Here is a 13,412-nt window from a genome sequence, read left to right as displayed (position 1 = left end):
CAGTTTGTCAACACCGCCGTTCGCAAAAATCCCTTAAAACAAAGAGCACTGAGAAAAAATGGGTTTAGTTTTCATTAAATATAAGTTTTTACCTTGATGATTTCCCAAAAACTGTTTTAGAACATTCCAATTATATACATTTATAAATTATAAAACTTATTTGTTCTCTTACAAAATATAAAATAATAAAAAGGTGTCCAAAAGTATGCTATTTAATTTTGACTCTTAGGTTTCTGACCTATATGAATTCGAGGATTGAAAAAATATAATTTTTAGAACATTAAATAAGCACAAAAAAAGCAATCACAATATAATGATCTTAATTTTTTTTGTGTGCACATGGATTAGTCACTTGGAACAAAACTTAACTTCCGTTTTAAGGCCATTTAAGAGCAATAATAGTTAAATGGATATTAGTTTACATCGTATAGTTATGGGGATCCCCCATTTCCGTACAGTGTGTATCTTGTCCAGATCCAGTTTCGGTTCGGGTTGCATATAAATTTTAATAGATGCCCCAAGGCCAGAGTTTTACTGTCAACCGGCTGTCGGCACTTCGCTGTCGGGATCCCAATTCCAAATCTCCCTCCCCCCCCTCTTGGGGCACCTGACTAAATGCCATAGACCTTAAAGGGCTGTATGAATGCTAACTATTATTCCGGCATTTACGAGCAAAGTTTCCTTGGAAATGCCAGCAAGGGTTCATTTTTGTATCTATTATAACTATAGTTTCGCGATGACGACCCTGATTATAAACGCCGGAGTTATGCGTCCTCGACACCAAGCGAGTGGTGCGAAAAATGGGGCGTGGCGGCCGGGGGGCTGGCGTCATTGTCTTTGCGTGCCACGAATTTGCGTGATTCATGATGCATGTGGCATGGCGGCAAAGTCGCAACTCGAATGCAGCACACACACACTACACTGAGAGTAAAAAGAATGATAACCTTTTTTAAAAAAACATATAAAACTCTATCACTAAGGACATGAAATCACTTGGTAATGTGTCTAAAAGTATGCTAAAAAAATGTAACATATTGTTTCGACCATTATCCTTCGGAATTTTTTATTTAAAATACTTGAATTCTGTAGAGCTTTGTAACTGTTTTAAAGTAACTAAGGATTTAAAGACAATCTCCATCTACACACTCGGAAATGTGTCTAAAAGTATGCTATAAAAATTTTATATTTTGTTTCGACCATTATCGTTAAATCTAATCTTACGGAGCATTTTAAGTGCTTTTAAATATCTATGGATTTTGAGAAATTCTTCATTGATTTTAAATCCTTTGGAATTGTGCCTAAAAGAATGCTCTGAAATTTAAAAAATGTTGATTGTTATCCCTTGAAATTTCTTATTTCAATTTTGTAAGTGGTTTAAAATCCCAAGGGACTTATTTTTCTTGGTGTACCTGGAAGTCCTAGCACTCCGGGCGTTGTTTTTTGGCGCGTCTTCATGTCTGCCTTAATTACTAGAACTACTGAAACCGAAACTAGTCCCTGCACCACTTAATGCCAATAAAAATGTCAATTGCACACGCGACCTTGATGCGCCGTAAGGCTTTCCGGTCAAGTCGACCGGATTTCGGTTGGCATATCACTCCAAACGGTTTTAAAATGGATTAAAATGGATTTTTTTTCGGCAAGGAGGCAACAACGGTTTTTCGTCCTCACAGCTGAGCGGCTGTTTGTTTGTTTACAAAAACAACAGGCCGCCGAAAGGAGGCAGAGAGAGAGAGAGATGGGCTGAGAGTGAGAGAAAGACCGGCTTTGGTGACACGTGCTCCAAAAAGTGGCGGCGCTACGTGGCGTATACGTATTGCGCTGACGCCGTGGCCATTTTCCAGCGGTTTTTTTTCTTCTTTCTTGTTCTTGTTGCTTTTGTGTTGGCGCTAATGTGTTTTGAAAACGCATATCCCAATCCGGCACGGTGTACAGTTACCGCTGGGCAATGGCAATGGCAACGTGCAAAACAAAAGCCAAACTCAAACTCCTCATGCGACTCTTCAAGGAGTTGGAGTGAGTCAAATGGAATGGTCGGCTTTTCGTTCGCCTGCTCTCTCGCTCGCTCTCGCTCAGAAAGATGGGGATGGATGTGGAACACCGACACAGGAGAGAGCACTAACACACTTGCAGGGTGGCAGTGGGAGGTGCATGGCAAAAGAGGACGAGCGGACCCAAAGAGCAGACACACTGAAAGAAATATTAAGGATTACGAAGATGGGGAATGTTTATTAATATTTATTCTAATATTTTATCAGAGACTTTTTAACGCTACAAATTGTAAAAATTATAAATTACCGAAGGCAGTATTAGGACACATGGTGGTAAGATCAAAATAAGAAAACATTAGTTTTTAATTTAAAAACCTGATTGCTGTTACATTGAAGTTAAGGAATACACTAAATTAAATCCAAGCCATAGCTTGTAAATTATCCATTGCAAGGACTCGTTTCAAACTGTATATACAAAATTATTGCATACTTCATGGGGCGAATATATCTAATTATTTTGATGGAAAGTACATATCAGCAAGCTGAAAATGTGAAAGGTTAGAAACTAAAGTATTAAGTATTATTAAAGTTAGAAAATCCTTTCTTTTAAAAAAATATTTTTTTTAGTATAAACTGAAATACGTTGATTATGGGGAAGTGTTTTTCTGCCGATTACATACATTTTTGCAAGTGCAACGGAGAGAGAGAAATGAGCGAATTAGAAAGGGTGAGAAATGGAGCTTAGAGCGCGAGAGCAAATTCACGAGGCGAAAAATGACGACGTCGCTGCCACGTTGCAGTTTCCTTCGTTCTCGAATTTGCAAGCGATGCACAGTGGTTTGAGTTGGCAAAACGATTAAAATCCTGTTTTAGCTTAGAGATATTTTTTCAATTTTGTAATAAACTGTTAAATCACACAAGAATTAAGAAATATAAGCAAACAGTAAATTTGTAAATTTCGGAAACATAACATATACAAAGGTATCAACAAATTGTAAAAAACTAAAAAATTTTAAAATGTTGGAAAAAGGTATTCTAAAAAACTCCAACTATTTTGATTTAAATTAGAAAACAAATGATATCAGGAATAAGGATTTTACGCTTATATTTTTTTTAATAGTAATGGTTAGAGGAAGCGGAGCTGATGACATAATAATAAATAATAAATAATGTCGAGACCTCTCTAGAACCTTGAAATTATTGCAAATATAAGCCCACTGTAGGGCAGTGGCAGCAACAGCAACAGCAACATCTGCTTCTGCTTGTGCTGCTGTTGCTGCTGCTGCTGCGGTGCTTTCATAGCTGCTGCTCCTTGCTGCTCCGAAATCAGTTCGTTGTCGTCAGTCAGTCAGTTCAGTTCGGTTTTTCGCAGTGGACATCAAGGCAGAAGAACCAACTCAGCCCGAGGAGAATCGAATCCATCCAAGGCAACAGCAAGCAGTCCAAGTCCAGGCACAGTTGATGCAAAAAGTTCCCAGGCCACCAGACGCAATCGAATTATTCGAACTCAAATTCGATTCCACTGTGCGTGTGTACCGTTGTGGGTGCGTGTGTCGGGGTGTGTGTGTGCGTGAGTGTCCTTGGTTGTGTGTGGCCAAAAAACCAGAAACCAAAAAAAAATTAGAAAATACTGAACTGATGTAAATCAAAACTGAGGGCGCCGCCAGGATTCGATTTAGCAATCCACACAGGACGAGAGGAAGCTGAAATCAGGACAGCCCACAGAGGAAAATCAATTTTCTGTTAAAATACACAAATTGCAACGAATAGACGCGTCTCGAAGAGCGAATCACCGAGAATAATAATCGGTTGCAAAACTCCAAAGCCGACCCCCTTTTTCCCGCCGCCCCCCTTCGCAAAACGCCATGCACACACACTCACGCGCGTAGCACACACACACACACACGCCACACCACACACACACCGAGAATCGCCTGGACGTTAACGGTAAAAAGCGAAAAGAGACGCCGCCTGGTTAGGCCATCAGTGGTGGAGGTGCAACGGGGGCTAAAGGCGAGGAGCAAAGAGGAGCACCAAAAAGTGGGGAGCACTGCGGAGAACTAGCTGTGAACTCAGAGGCGCAGGCAGCCCACAACAGTCGCGTCCATCGAGTTAGGCCCACTCCATAAATCAATCGACAGAAAAATCAATCACAGCCTGCCGACATCTCCATACAAAAAAGGCCTAACCAAAAGAAGCAGCAAGAAGAAATCGAAAAAAGAACTTCCAGAATTTCCAAAAAATAAACAAAACTATCAACTAAACAGCCTAAAATTAATAACTAAATTTTTCTAATAAAGACATCTGTGATTTGCATATAAAAAAAAAACTTACATTTATAAACAACAATTATTTTCATACTGCACTTTTTCAAAACCAACAAATAACTGAAAAACAAAAAAGCAAACCAAATTAATTTTATAAATTTTCAAACATAAATCACAAATAATTCGGTGAGCGTATAAAATAAATATAAATATATATCGCACACGCAAAGCTGACACGCCTCAAGGATAAAGTCGAAAGCCGCAAAAGCAAAAGCAGCACCACAACCACCAAAAAGCAAAAGCAGAAGCCGCACCACCAGCCAAGGCAGCCTCAAATTCATACAAGGTCAACGGAATTAATATTTTTTGTAAGTGCACTTCATAAGGAAAACATTGTGGGGATTTTTGTGGGGGGAATGTGCCCTATCCCCCTATTGCACATTTTCCTGGTATGCTATCTGATTTTTTCATTTTAATTGAGAACATGTCGCTAACTTTTCTGTGCGCCATTCCTGAAAATGCACATGTGCATGTCAATTAGCGTAGATGCGCCCCAAGAAATCGCATCTGTGATCAGCCGGCAAGGGTTTATAGATTATAGTTTTTTGATGGGATTACCCCCTGTCGTATCATTAATTATAATGAAAATATCTAGGTTGTGAAATGTATAAACCCTGTGAGATCATTGTATTCTAACATTTATTTTATTACTAGGATAAATAGGTCGAATTTAGTGCACTCCTGTTTTTATGGGTATTATAAATAATCTTTTCATACCTACATAAATACAATACTTAATCTTTTACCTCCCAATGATCCCTAAATTTCGCAGGATACTATCTGATATAATTTTATTTACGTACAGTTTCTTCTAGTCCCTTTACTTCTTATGTTATTCTTCTATTATTTCTTCTAACCTATTTTTACCAGAATCTCATTCGATTTACTCGGAGAATCTTCAGGTTATAATATTCTTGCCTTATCTTTCGATCCCCCTTTGTTTGCAAATTCCTTATTTCTGGAATTTGGCAAAAATGTGCCAAGTACACATATATTCATCCCCGCTCCTTTCACTTTCGGGGCGTTTCGCCCTGATTCCGATCCCATCCCATCCGGATTCTTGGGGAGCCAACTCATGACCAATTCATGATGCCCTTCCGGCCAGGGTATTAAAATTTAACGCATCGCAGCCATATGGCAACTCAATAATTAGGCCGAAAAGAAAAAGCAAACGTAGCCGAAATAAATTGGCTGACAAGTGCGATAGCATGCTACAGGTAAAGGAGCAGGCGTGGGCGGAGGTACGTGGGGTAGGCCGTACTACTTATAGACAGGAAAGGGCTCCAAATGTGGACTGCGAATACGAATACGACTGGGAATTTCTCGGGGCGATGTCGGCACCTGCGGTGTCGCGTCTACTTTTCGAACCCCGCGGTGGTGTCGCTGGGAAATGTCAACGGTATTTTTATCCATACCATCAACAAAAACTGTCATGTTACACCCATCATTGCAAGGCACCCACCTTGCTTCACTATTTTTTGTGGTGCAACTCGGAAAGTTTACAAAGGAAAATATATTTAGTTGAACTTCAATCGCTCGAGGCACCAGTTTTTATAGAACTTCAAGGATATAAATTGAATAAATTACCCTAAGTAAAGGGTAATAGAAAGTAAATTGGAAAACCTTTTTAAATCGAATTAGAGTTTGGGTAAAAATTGAAAGGACCAATCACCTTGTTTTAGTAACTCTTAAGTTTTCTATTTTAAGCGAATAGGAAATGTATGTTTAAACTTTTTTATCATACTTTAAGATCCCTTAAGAGTGATTTTCCTGTATCCCCTTAGTGTACGTTTTTTTCTATAAACGAGGAATGCTGTTGTCAACAGGAATGGCAAATGCTCAAGTCTGATATTGATTTTGCTAAGAGACACAAGTGTTTAGCACCGTCTGAGCCGACTCAGACGTGATGTGGATACGTGGCATATCTTGGCCAGTAGTCTAGTCCTCGTACTCCTCCATTGTCACGCCCTGAATCCTTATCCTCCCACCTTGGGCTATGTACGTACAACATGACTAATACTAATTCCAGCCAGCATGTGCCCTATTACTACATTCGTTTTGGGCACACAAATAACTGCAATAAATAGTCATAGTAACCTTAAAGGGATGGGGGCTTACTGCAGAGGAGGAGTGGCACATGTCATTTACCATGAAGGATAATGATATTTGGCGCGTTCGTCAATCAATCACAACGGCCATCAATCTTGCGATAAAAACAAGAAAACACAAATTAAGTTGCAAATATATATAGCGGAAGTAGCACAGAAAAAATGTGCGTACAGAAAAGTTTTACCATGACAAATTAAGATAATAGTTTTGGAACCCAAAACATTCAGATCAGATTAATTACCATAAGTTATATGAATTGCAATTGTTAGTTTATGAACTCAGTAATTAAAGTAGTCGCCTAATATTTTAAAATGTTGAACAAGCTTTTCAAAATCACTTAAATATTTATAAAGTTGAACCTTTTTAAATCCCATCAAAAAGCAAATAACTGCAGTCCCATCATGTCATCAAGTAACGACAGTAATTGAACAAAATTTTAGTTAATCGAATCAAATTGATTATTGGGCAAATTTTGATGGCGATTACTGTTTTGGCATTGCACTTTCCTGCTAATTTGGCTCAATTGCCGATGTCCTTCCTATGCACAACCAATTTAAATGGCTAAGTACCTAGGGGCCATGGCTTTCTATGGATATGGGAAGCCAATCTATATTCCGTCGAACCATTTGCGGCTGAGCATCCTCAACATCCGGACGTGTGTGCCCGGGTTTTCTTGGGACTCCCACTCTTGTGACTCTTGCTTTTCCAACTTTTCCATTGTTGAGCTTTGGCCTTGAAAGAGGCACAAACGTGAGACCTTGATGGACGTATAGGGATTCAAAATACACAACCATCACCGAGAGAAAAATTTGCCCATACATACGTGGTGGTAATTGGACATTACACAAAAGGTTAACCTGGCTTTATTTTCGTTACAGAAATGGAAATCATTCCTGAAGGTAAACACTTTCGTTTGGTGCATGAATCAGAGCTTCCAGAAATTTTGGTAACTTTAGAGCGCTTTCTGCCGGAATCATTAAAGGTGCGTATGAAAAATGCTAACACTACTTTGTTTTTATTTTTTTTGTTGCATCTTTATTTCCCTTGAAAGCTGTATCCCCAACTTGACACCAAGATATTCCACAGTTGCCACGCCCAATTCTCTCAGATAATCTACCAACAATTACCTGTAGTTTGGGTAGAAAGAGGGGTTTTTTTTTATTCAGAAGGCGTTGCAAATTCCGAGACCGAGACCACAAGTCATGCAATCTCAAACCCTCAAAGCCGGGCTCGCATTTTTTTTTGTTGACCTGTTTTCTCTGTTTACACTTGTATTTTTGTTCAATTTTTAATGCCATTCCGCCCCGAACATCACGTGCTTTTGTACTTTTGTTGGCTATATCTATGGCTTGGCACCGGCCTCAAGGATTTGGCCACCACTGGAGTTTTCGATTTTTAGCGAGCAACTTTTTTCCGGGGCGGTTACCAACAGCTCTGGGAATGCGATGCCAACTGCTGGAAAAAGCTTTTATAATTGTTTAATATGGAAAGTTCTTAAAGAAACAAAAAATAATTAAATTTTATTATTTTTTCGATTTAAACGCATACTTTTTTTTACAATACAAATATATATCTTATCTCTTGCTGTGTGTAAACCATAATTCTACTTCTAATACCCTACCAGATAAAAAACAAAATATCTTTAAACAACTACCTACTTAACTACAAGAATCGGAACGTAAACCGTTTGAAATAAAAACCATCCTTGCTAAAATGTACTTCCTTTCTATTTTCAGTTTCATCACATCATTATATCGTACCAGGATTTTAAGTTTTATGTTGCTAAAGATTAAATTTAAACCAAACTTTTAATAAACTCCATTATATTAATTTCTCTTGCAGTTTCATCAAACCATAAAAACGTACCTGAATGATCGTATTTGGGATTTTAAGTTCTATGTTGCTAAAGATTGGCCCGAAAAACCGATAATTCTCCATTTTCCAGGATGCACGCTTGCGGTGAGTTAAGAATTTATAAGGTATATTACGGACTGAAATTAATTTGAAATATTTTCTCAGCCGCACAACAATATATACCAAACTCTTGGCATATTTTGTCCATCCGCACACATCGAGCATGTCGATATGATGCGCACCGAAGATGTACTTATAGATTGGCAGAAGCCTATGTACCTGAACTTTACGCACATCGCCATTATGAATCGCCTGGATGACTTCTACTCCAAGTTCGGTGTGATGGAACGACTCAGTGGTGATATCTACGTGTGCAACAAGCTGAACACCGACTTGGAGCTGGAGCCGCTGCCGGAGGATGCGGAGATGCGTCTGCTGAACCTGGACAACGTGCAGGGCATCCATGATCTATATCCTGCCAACGAAATCGAGTGCGTCCAGCTGTTTGACATCCTCGTGCGCAAGCTCCCTGGCTTGGGCATCTTTCGCAAGGAAACCGGAGAACTAGCGGCCTGGATGGTCCACTCATATTACGGCGCCATGTTCTCAATGCAAACACGTCCAGACTTCAGGCGTATGGGGTTAGTAGAGCTACGGTGGAGGGGGTGTTTCAGAATTCTAAGCTAAATCGAACCGAAAATTTAACCTAGGTGACCCAGAAACTTATTTAACCTAAGCATGGAAACGTTTTAGCCAAGACTTTTACTTTTTATTTTTAGTACAACATTTTAAAACCTGTCTAAAAAATGTTTTCCAAAGTCTGAGCCTTATACCTCAAAGAAATGTAAAAAATACTGCAGTTCTGGGTCAACATAGAACTTTTCAGGATGTTTTTTAATAGAAAACTTATAAAGTTTTAAAAAAAAATTGTAAAACCTATCCCAAAAACCTAGTTTTTAAGAACAAGTTTCTAAAAATGTTTAGTCAAAGAGTACAGGAAACTATAAATTCCGTCATATTGATCGTTTTTGAGTTGTTTCGAATATATTCAGATGTTTTTAGCTTAGAAATTAAAGGACAACCCTTAAACCACTGATTTCCTTATTCTAAAATGTATTTTTTAACCCACAGCTATGGAATCCGTCTGGCCAAGTCGCTGACCCAACTGGTGATCGAGCGCGGCTATACGCCCTTCGTTGTGATACGTCCCGGGAACGATGCGTCCCGCAGTCTGTACACTAAGCTGGGCTACGAGAAGGCCTTCGAGACATGCCGGGTGCGGATGACACCGGACAGCTACGAGGACAGCACCGTGGGAACCATCGGCAACACGTCCTACGGAAAGTTTCCGCCGCTGCCGCAGGGCGAGTGCGTGGTGGTGACCAAGATGCGGCGCAAGCATGTGCCCGGCGAGAGCCAGACGGTGGACGAGGGCATCGAGGATATGCTGGCTGAAAAATGTGATATCAGCGGCGACGAGGCGAGGGAGCGCAAGACCACGACCGACGAGGGCATCGGGGAGGACAAGTAGGCCAGGCTGGGTTAGGGATGGCAGTTACGAGATACCAGATCGATCGGAGCGCTACGCCTACGCTAAACTTATGCTTAAAGCTGTAAGCACCTTTTAGGACTCTTTAGGACAGACAGGACATGGCACACATCAAGTGGCGTTGATTTTTTAAACAATATAATATTAACGAGAAAATGAAAACCAAGAAATTGTACGAGTATATTTATAGATGGTATATGAAGCTTCCTCCACACAGAAACGCGGCGTCGTCGATCGGAGTACGCGAATTTTCGGCCAGAATCAAGGGATTTATTTTATATGGGTATTGATTAGGATTCGATGACAAGAACTAAACATTAACTGAGGGGAGTTTCATAGATCAAGAATGCGCGATGAGGTCAGACATTTTAAACGGGAACCGATTACAGAGAGAATTTTTAATTTTTTGCTAAAAATGCTTTTACAAAAATGAACTCCATGAACGAACAAGAAACACAAACAGAATGGCTCAAGGAAAAAAAGATAGGAAGAGCGCATCAATTTATTAAAACTATTATATATATTAACTCTATATATCAAATTGTTAAACGAACTAAACAAACAACACACACAAACTACTTCTCTCTTCTGGCTCTCCACGCAAAATCTCTGAATCTTAACAGGATAACAATCTCGAATCAACGGTCTTTGCTACCGAAAACCAAACAAATCTTTCGCTTGGGCCATGGAACAGAGCTTTGCACACTTTCTTCTTTTTAAGGAAACCGTTTCAGAATACTACATATATATTTTTCAAATAATATTGAATACTTTCGATGACCCAAACGAAGTGCTTTGATTTTTAATGGTCCTTGTACCAACTAAATTTGGATTTATAGGCTTTTTTCAAATTTATATATATACCCAAATCCAAAAAAAAAGAAGAATACGAAACGAAGCGAAAACCAAACAAAAATACAAAATAAATATATATTTTATTATTACGAAATTTTATCAAACTATGCAAACGAGTACTCAATGATTTTGCTCCTATTTAGCTGAACTAAAAACCGAAACAAAATAAAAAACACGCCAAAGATGTCTTCTGCTTCATTTTAAGTACATGCTCCCGATTCCCAATTCCCCACTCCTCCCCATAGATGATTTTGTTCCAGATCGGAGTCATCTCTGGAGGTTTTCTATTATTAAAATGCAAAAACAGAATCTCAATATATATGCAAGAAAATCAAATTTAATGAAAAAGTTATATATTACAACTGCTATATTGTATGTACTCGAACTAAAAACAAATGAGAAAACAAAAAACTAAAAGAAGCAAATTTAAATAAATAACAATATTGAGACAGCACACTGAGGGTTCTTCCGGTCTCTGACGAAAAAGATAACGATTACCAAGATAACTGAAGGGAAAAAGGTTTATACTCTAGAAAAGGCATTTACATTCAAATATTTGCTACGCTTCTCACATTTCTGTCCAAATATTCCCACATCTATTTGCACACAAAACAGAAGCTCTTCCTAAAACCTAGCATTAAAAGCATTAAATTACTTCAATAATTTACGAGCTCAATTTAACCGCTGAATGGCCTCAGCTGGCGTACACACTGCGCTAAAATTATCTGCTCATTGTTAATGAAATTTACGTGTACAAACACAACGGCTCACTTAGATAAACAAAGCGGGACAGATGCCGCAAACAAAAAAGACAGGCCGCCCATGATGACATGTGGCAATGACTAGGTTGCGTTTTGCAACATTCTAGACACTCGCTTGACTGGTAAATTTAATTTTATTTATGTATAAAGAAGGCCTAAGTACGTCGTATGTGGTTTAAAACTAAGCAAAAAAGAATTTCGGACCTGTACTCTGCTGCAGCTACTGCTCCTCCTTCTGAACTTTGCTCAGCTGGTTCTTTAGGTGGTTGGCCACATACTGCCAGTACTTTCGACGGATCACATCGTGCTTGCTGGCCATGTCCTCGCACAGGCCGTAGACCTTACGGGCCAGCTGGTCGCCATCGCCGGCCTTCAATTGGAGTGCCTGTTCCTGGTACAGATCGATGAGGAAGGCCAGCAGATAGGGTGATCGGTTGCCAGCCTGGTAAAGCTCCTCCACGAACGCCACCACCTCTGGGTAGCTGTTCAGTCGTGCCTTTCCACTGTCACCCTGTCGCATCACACCCACCAGGTAGTTCCAGGCACTCTCGTTGTTCTTGATAATCCGAATGCGATTCATCGTGTACGACAGTTCCCGCTGTATCAGATCCGGTGTGAAGCCCAAGTGCTTGATCACAAAGAAGCGCTGGTTCCAGGCGGAATTGTTGCGCTGATCCTCGCAAATTAGACGATCCACAAAGTTCAGCTCATCGTCGTAGAGTCTGGAAGTACATTAAGAGGAAATACTTATTATAAATCGATTAAAAGCTTGCTTATCTCTTAATAATTAGATAATCTTTGAAGGCATTTCATGCTACAACTTATAAGGAATTGAACCCCTAACTCCCCACTCACTTGAAGCTGCGAATGGCCCACTGGCGATGCTGCCAGGCGTGGTAGTTCTTGGCATCCCCATCGTTGACCAGGGCGTTCTCCGTGAGCTCTAGTTCGTTGCTGGGATCATTGAGCATCTCGACGATGACGCGTCGGTGGTGCCACACCTGGTAGTTCTTCGAGTTTTGGCCAATGACCTCGCTCAGATAGTCCAGTTCCGCGTTCAGGTCGGCCTTCAGTTCGCGCAGGATGTCGCGTCTGTACTGCCAAACCGTGTAGTTGGCCGGATTAAGACGCAGTGCATCCGTGGTGAGGTCCAAAGCACGTTGGCTTTTCTCGCCGCGTGCAATTACGGCCCGCATGTAGTCGAAAACCTCGCGAACTGCGGGGATTGGATATATGGTTATAATATTCAGACATAGTGACTTCCAGAGATAAAGCCGCCTGCATTACTCACACTTTTGACTGTAGGCAATGGACACCACCGGATTGGGGCCGTCGTCCTGGGCGAGGGGCTCCACATCCTTCCAGTCGGATCGTTCGCTGTACGGCACCCAATCGGTGCCCAGGTATTCCTCATCCGAACTGTCCCCCATCGCGATTAAATGCAAACAAAACTGTTGGGCGCGGATGAAGGTGGAATTTTATGTTGATTTTTTGGGCAGTGGGGAAACCAGGGCTGGCAACGTCAGTGTTGTGATATATAGCAGTGTTGGAAAACTCGAATGTTGATTTCTAATACTAAACTAATTTAGTATTCAATATTCCAAATAACACACTTTTTAACGGTTTCTCAGATATTCAAAATTCAAAACCATTAAATATATGTTTAAATGAAATTTGTAATATAATCACAGGTATCATTATAATTTTCTATTTATGGCTCAGGATTCTGCGCACCCTCTATTTATTTTTACATGTTTTTTTTTGTTTTTCCTCTTTAATTTGCAATTGCCTTCAGCTATGCCAAAATTCCCATATGCTTTGATTTTCGGAAGCGATAAGAATATATGATAAGAATATTCAATTCGAAAACCGTTTTAGAATTGCTCCTAGAAATAAATATAAGTGGAAATGAATTTATATCATTCAACATTAAAATAAAAGACTCAATATTTTACATTTATATAAT

At 39.8% G+C, this 13,412-nt stretch overlaps 2 protein-coding genes across 2 annotated transcripts; one reads left to right on the top strand and one right to left on the bottom strand.

The window, feature by feature from the left end:
* The first annotated feature begins 3,318 nt into the window (after positions 1-3,318).
* LOC108021044 (uncharacterized) lies at positions 3,319-11,139 on the top strand. Its single transcript, XM_017089546.4, has 5 exons — positions 3,319-4,626; positions 7,306-7,409; positions 8,270-8,386; positions 8,447-8,922; positions 9,413-11,139. The coding sequence occupies exons 2-5, from the start codon at positions 7,308-7,310 to the stop codon at positions 9,810-9,812; spliced, it is 1,095 nt and encodes a 364-aa protein (XP_016945035.1). The 5' UTR covers positions 3,319-4,626; positions 7,306-7,307; the 3' UTR covers positions 9,813-11,139.
* Positions 11,140-11,561: 422 nt separating this feature from the next.
* Fnta (farnesyl transferase alpha) lies at positions 11,562-12,994 on the bottom strand. The gene is made up of 3 exons (XM_017089548.4): positions 12,738-12,994; positions 12,302-12,662; positions 11,562-12,168 (listed from the first exon to the last, which is right to left on the bottom strand). Exons 1-3 carry the CDS (start codon positions 12,874-12,876, stop codon positions 11,667-11,669), a joined length of 1,002 nt encoding a protein of 333 aa, XP_016945037.3. The 5' UTR covers positions 12,877-12,994; the 3' UTR covers positions 11,562-11,666.
* Between the last annotated feature and the right edge of the window lie 418 nt (positions 12,995-13,412).

The sequence above is a fragment of the Drosophila suzukii genome, chromosome 2L (assembly GCF_043229965.1).
Source record: "Drosophila suzukii chromosome 2L, CBGP_Dsuzu_IsoJpt1.0, whole genome shotgun sequence".
NCBI classification, from domain to species: domain Eukaryota; kingdom Metazoa; phylum Arthropoda; class Insecta; order Diptera; family Drosophilidae; genus Drosophila; species Drosophila suzukii.
The sequence above is the reverse complement of the archived record's forward strand: the minus strand, read 5'-3'. Positions and strand labels throughout refer to the sequence as shown.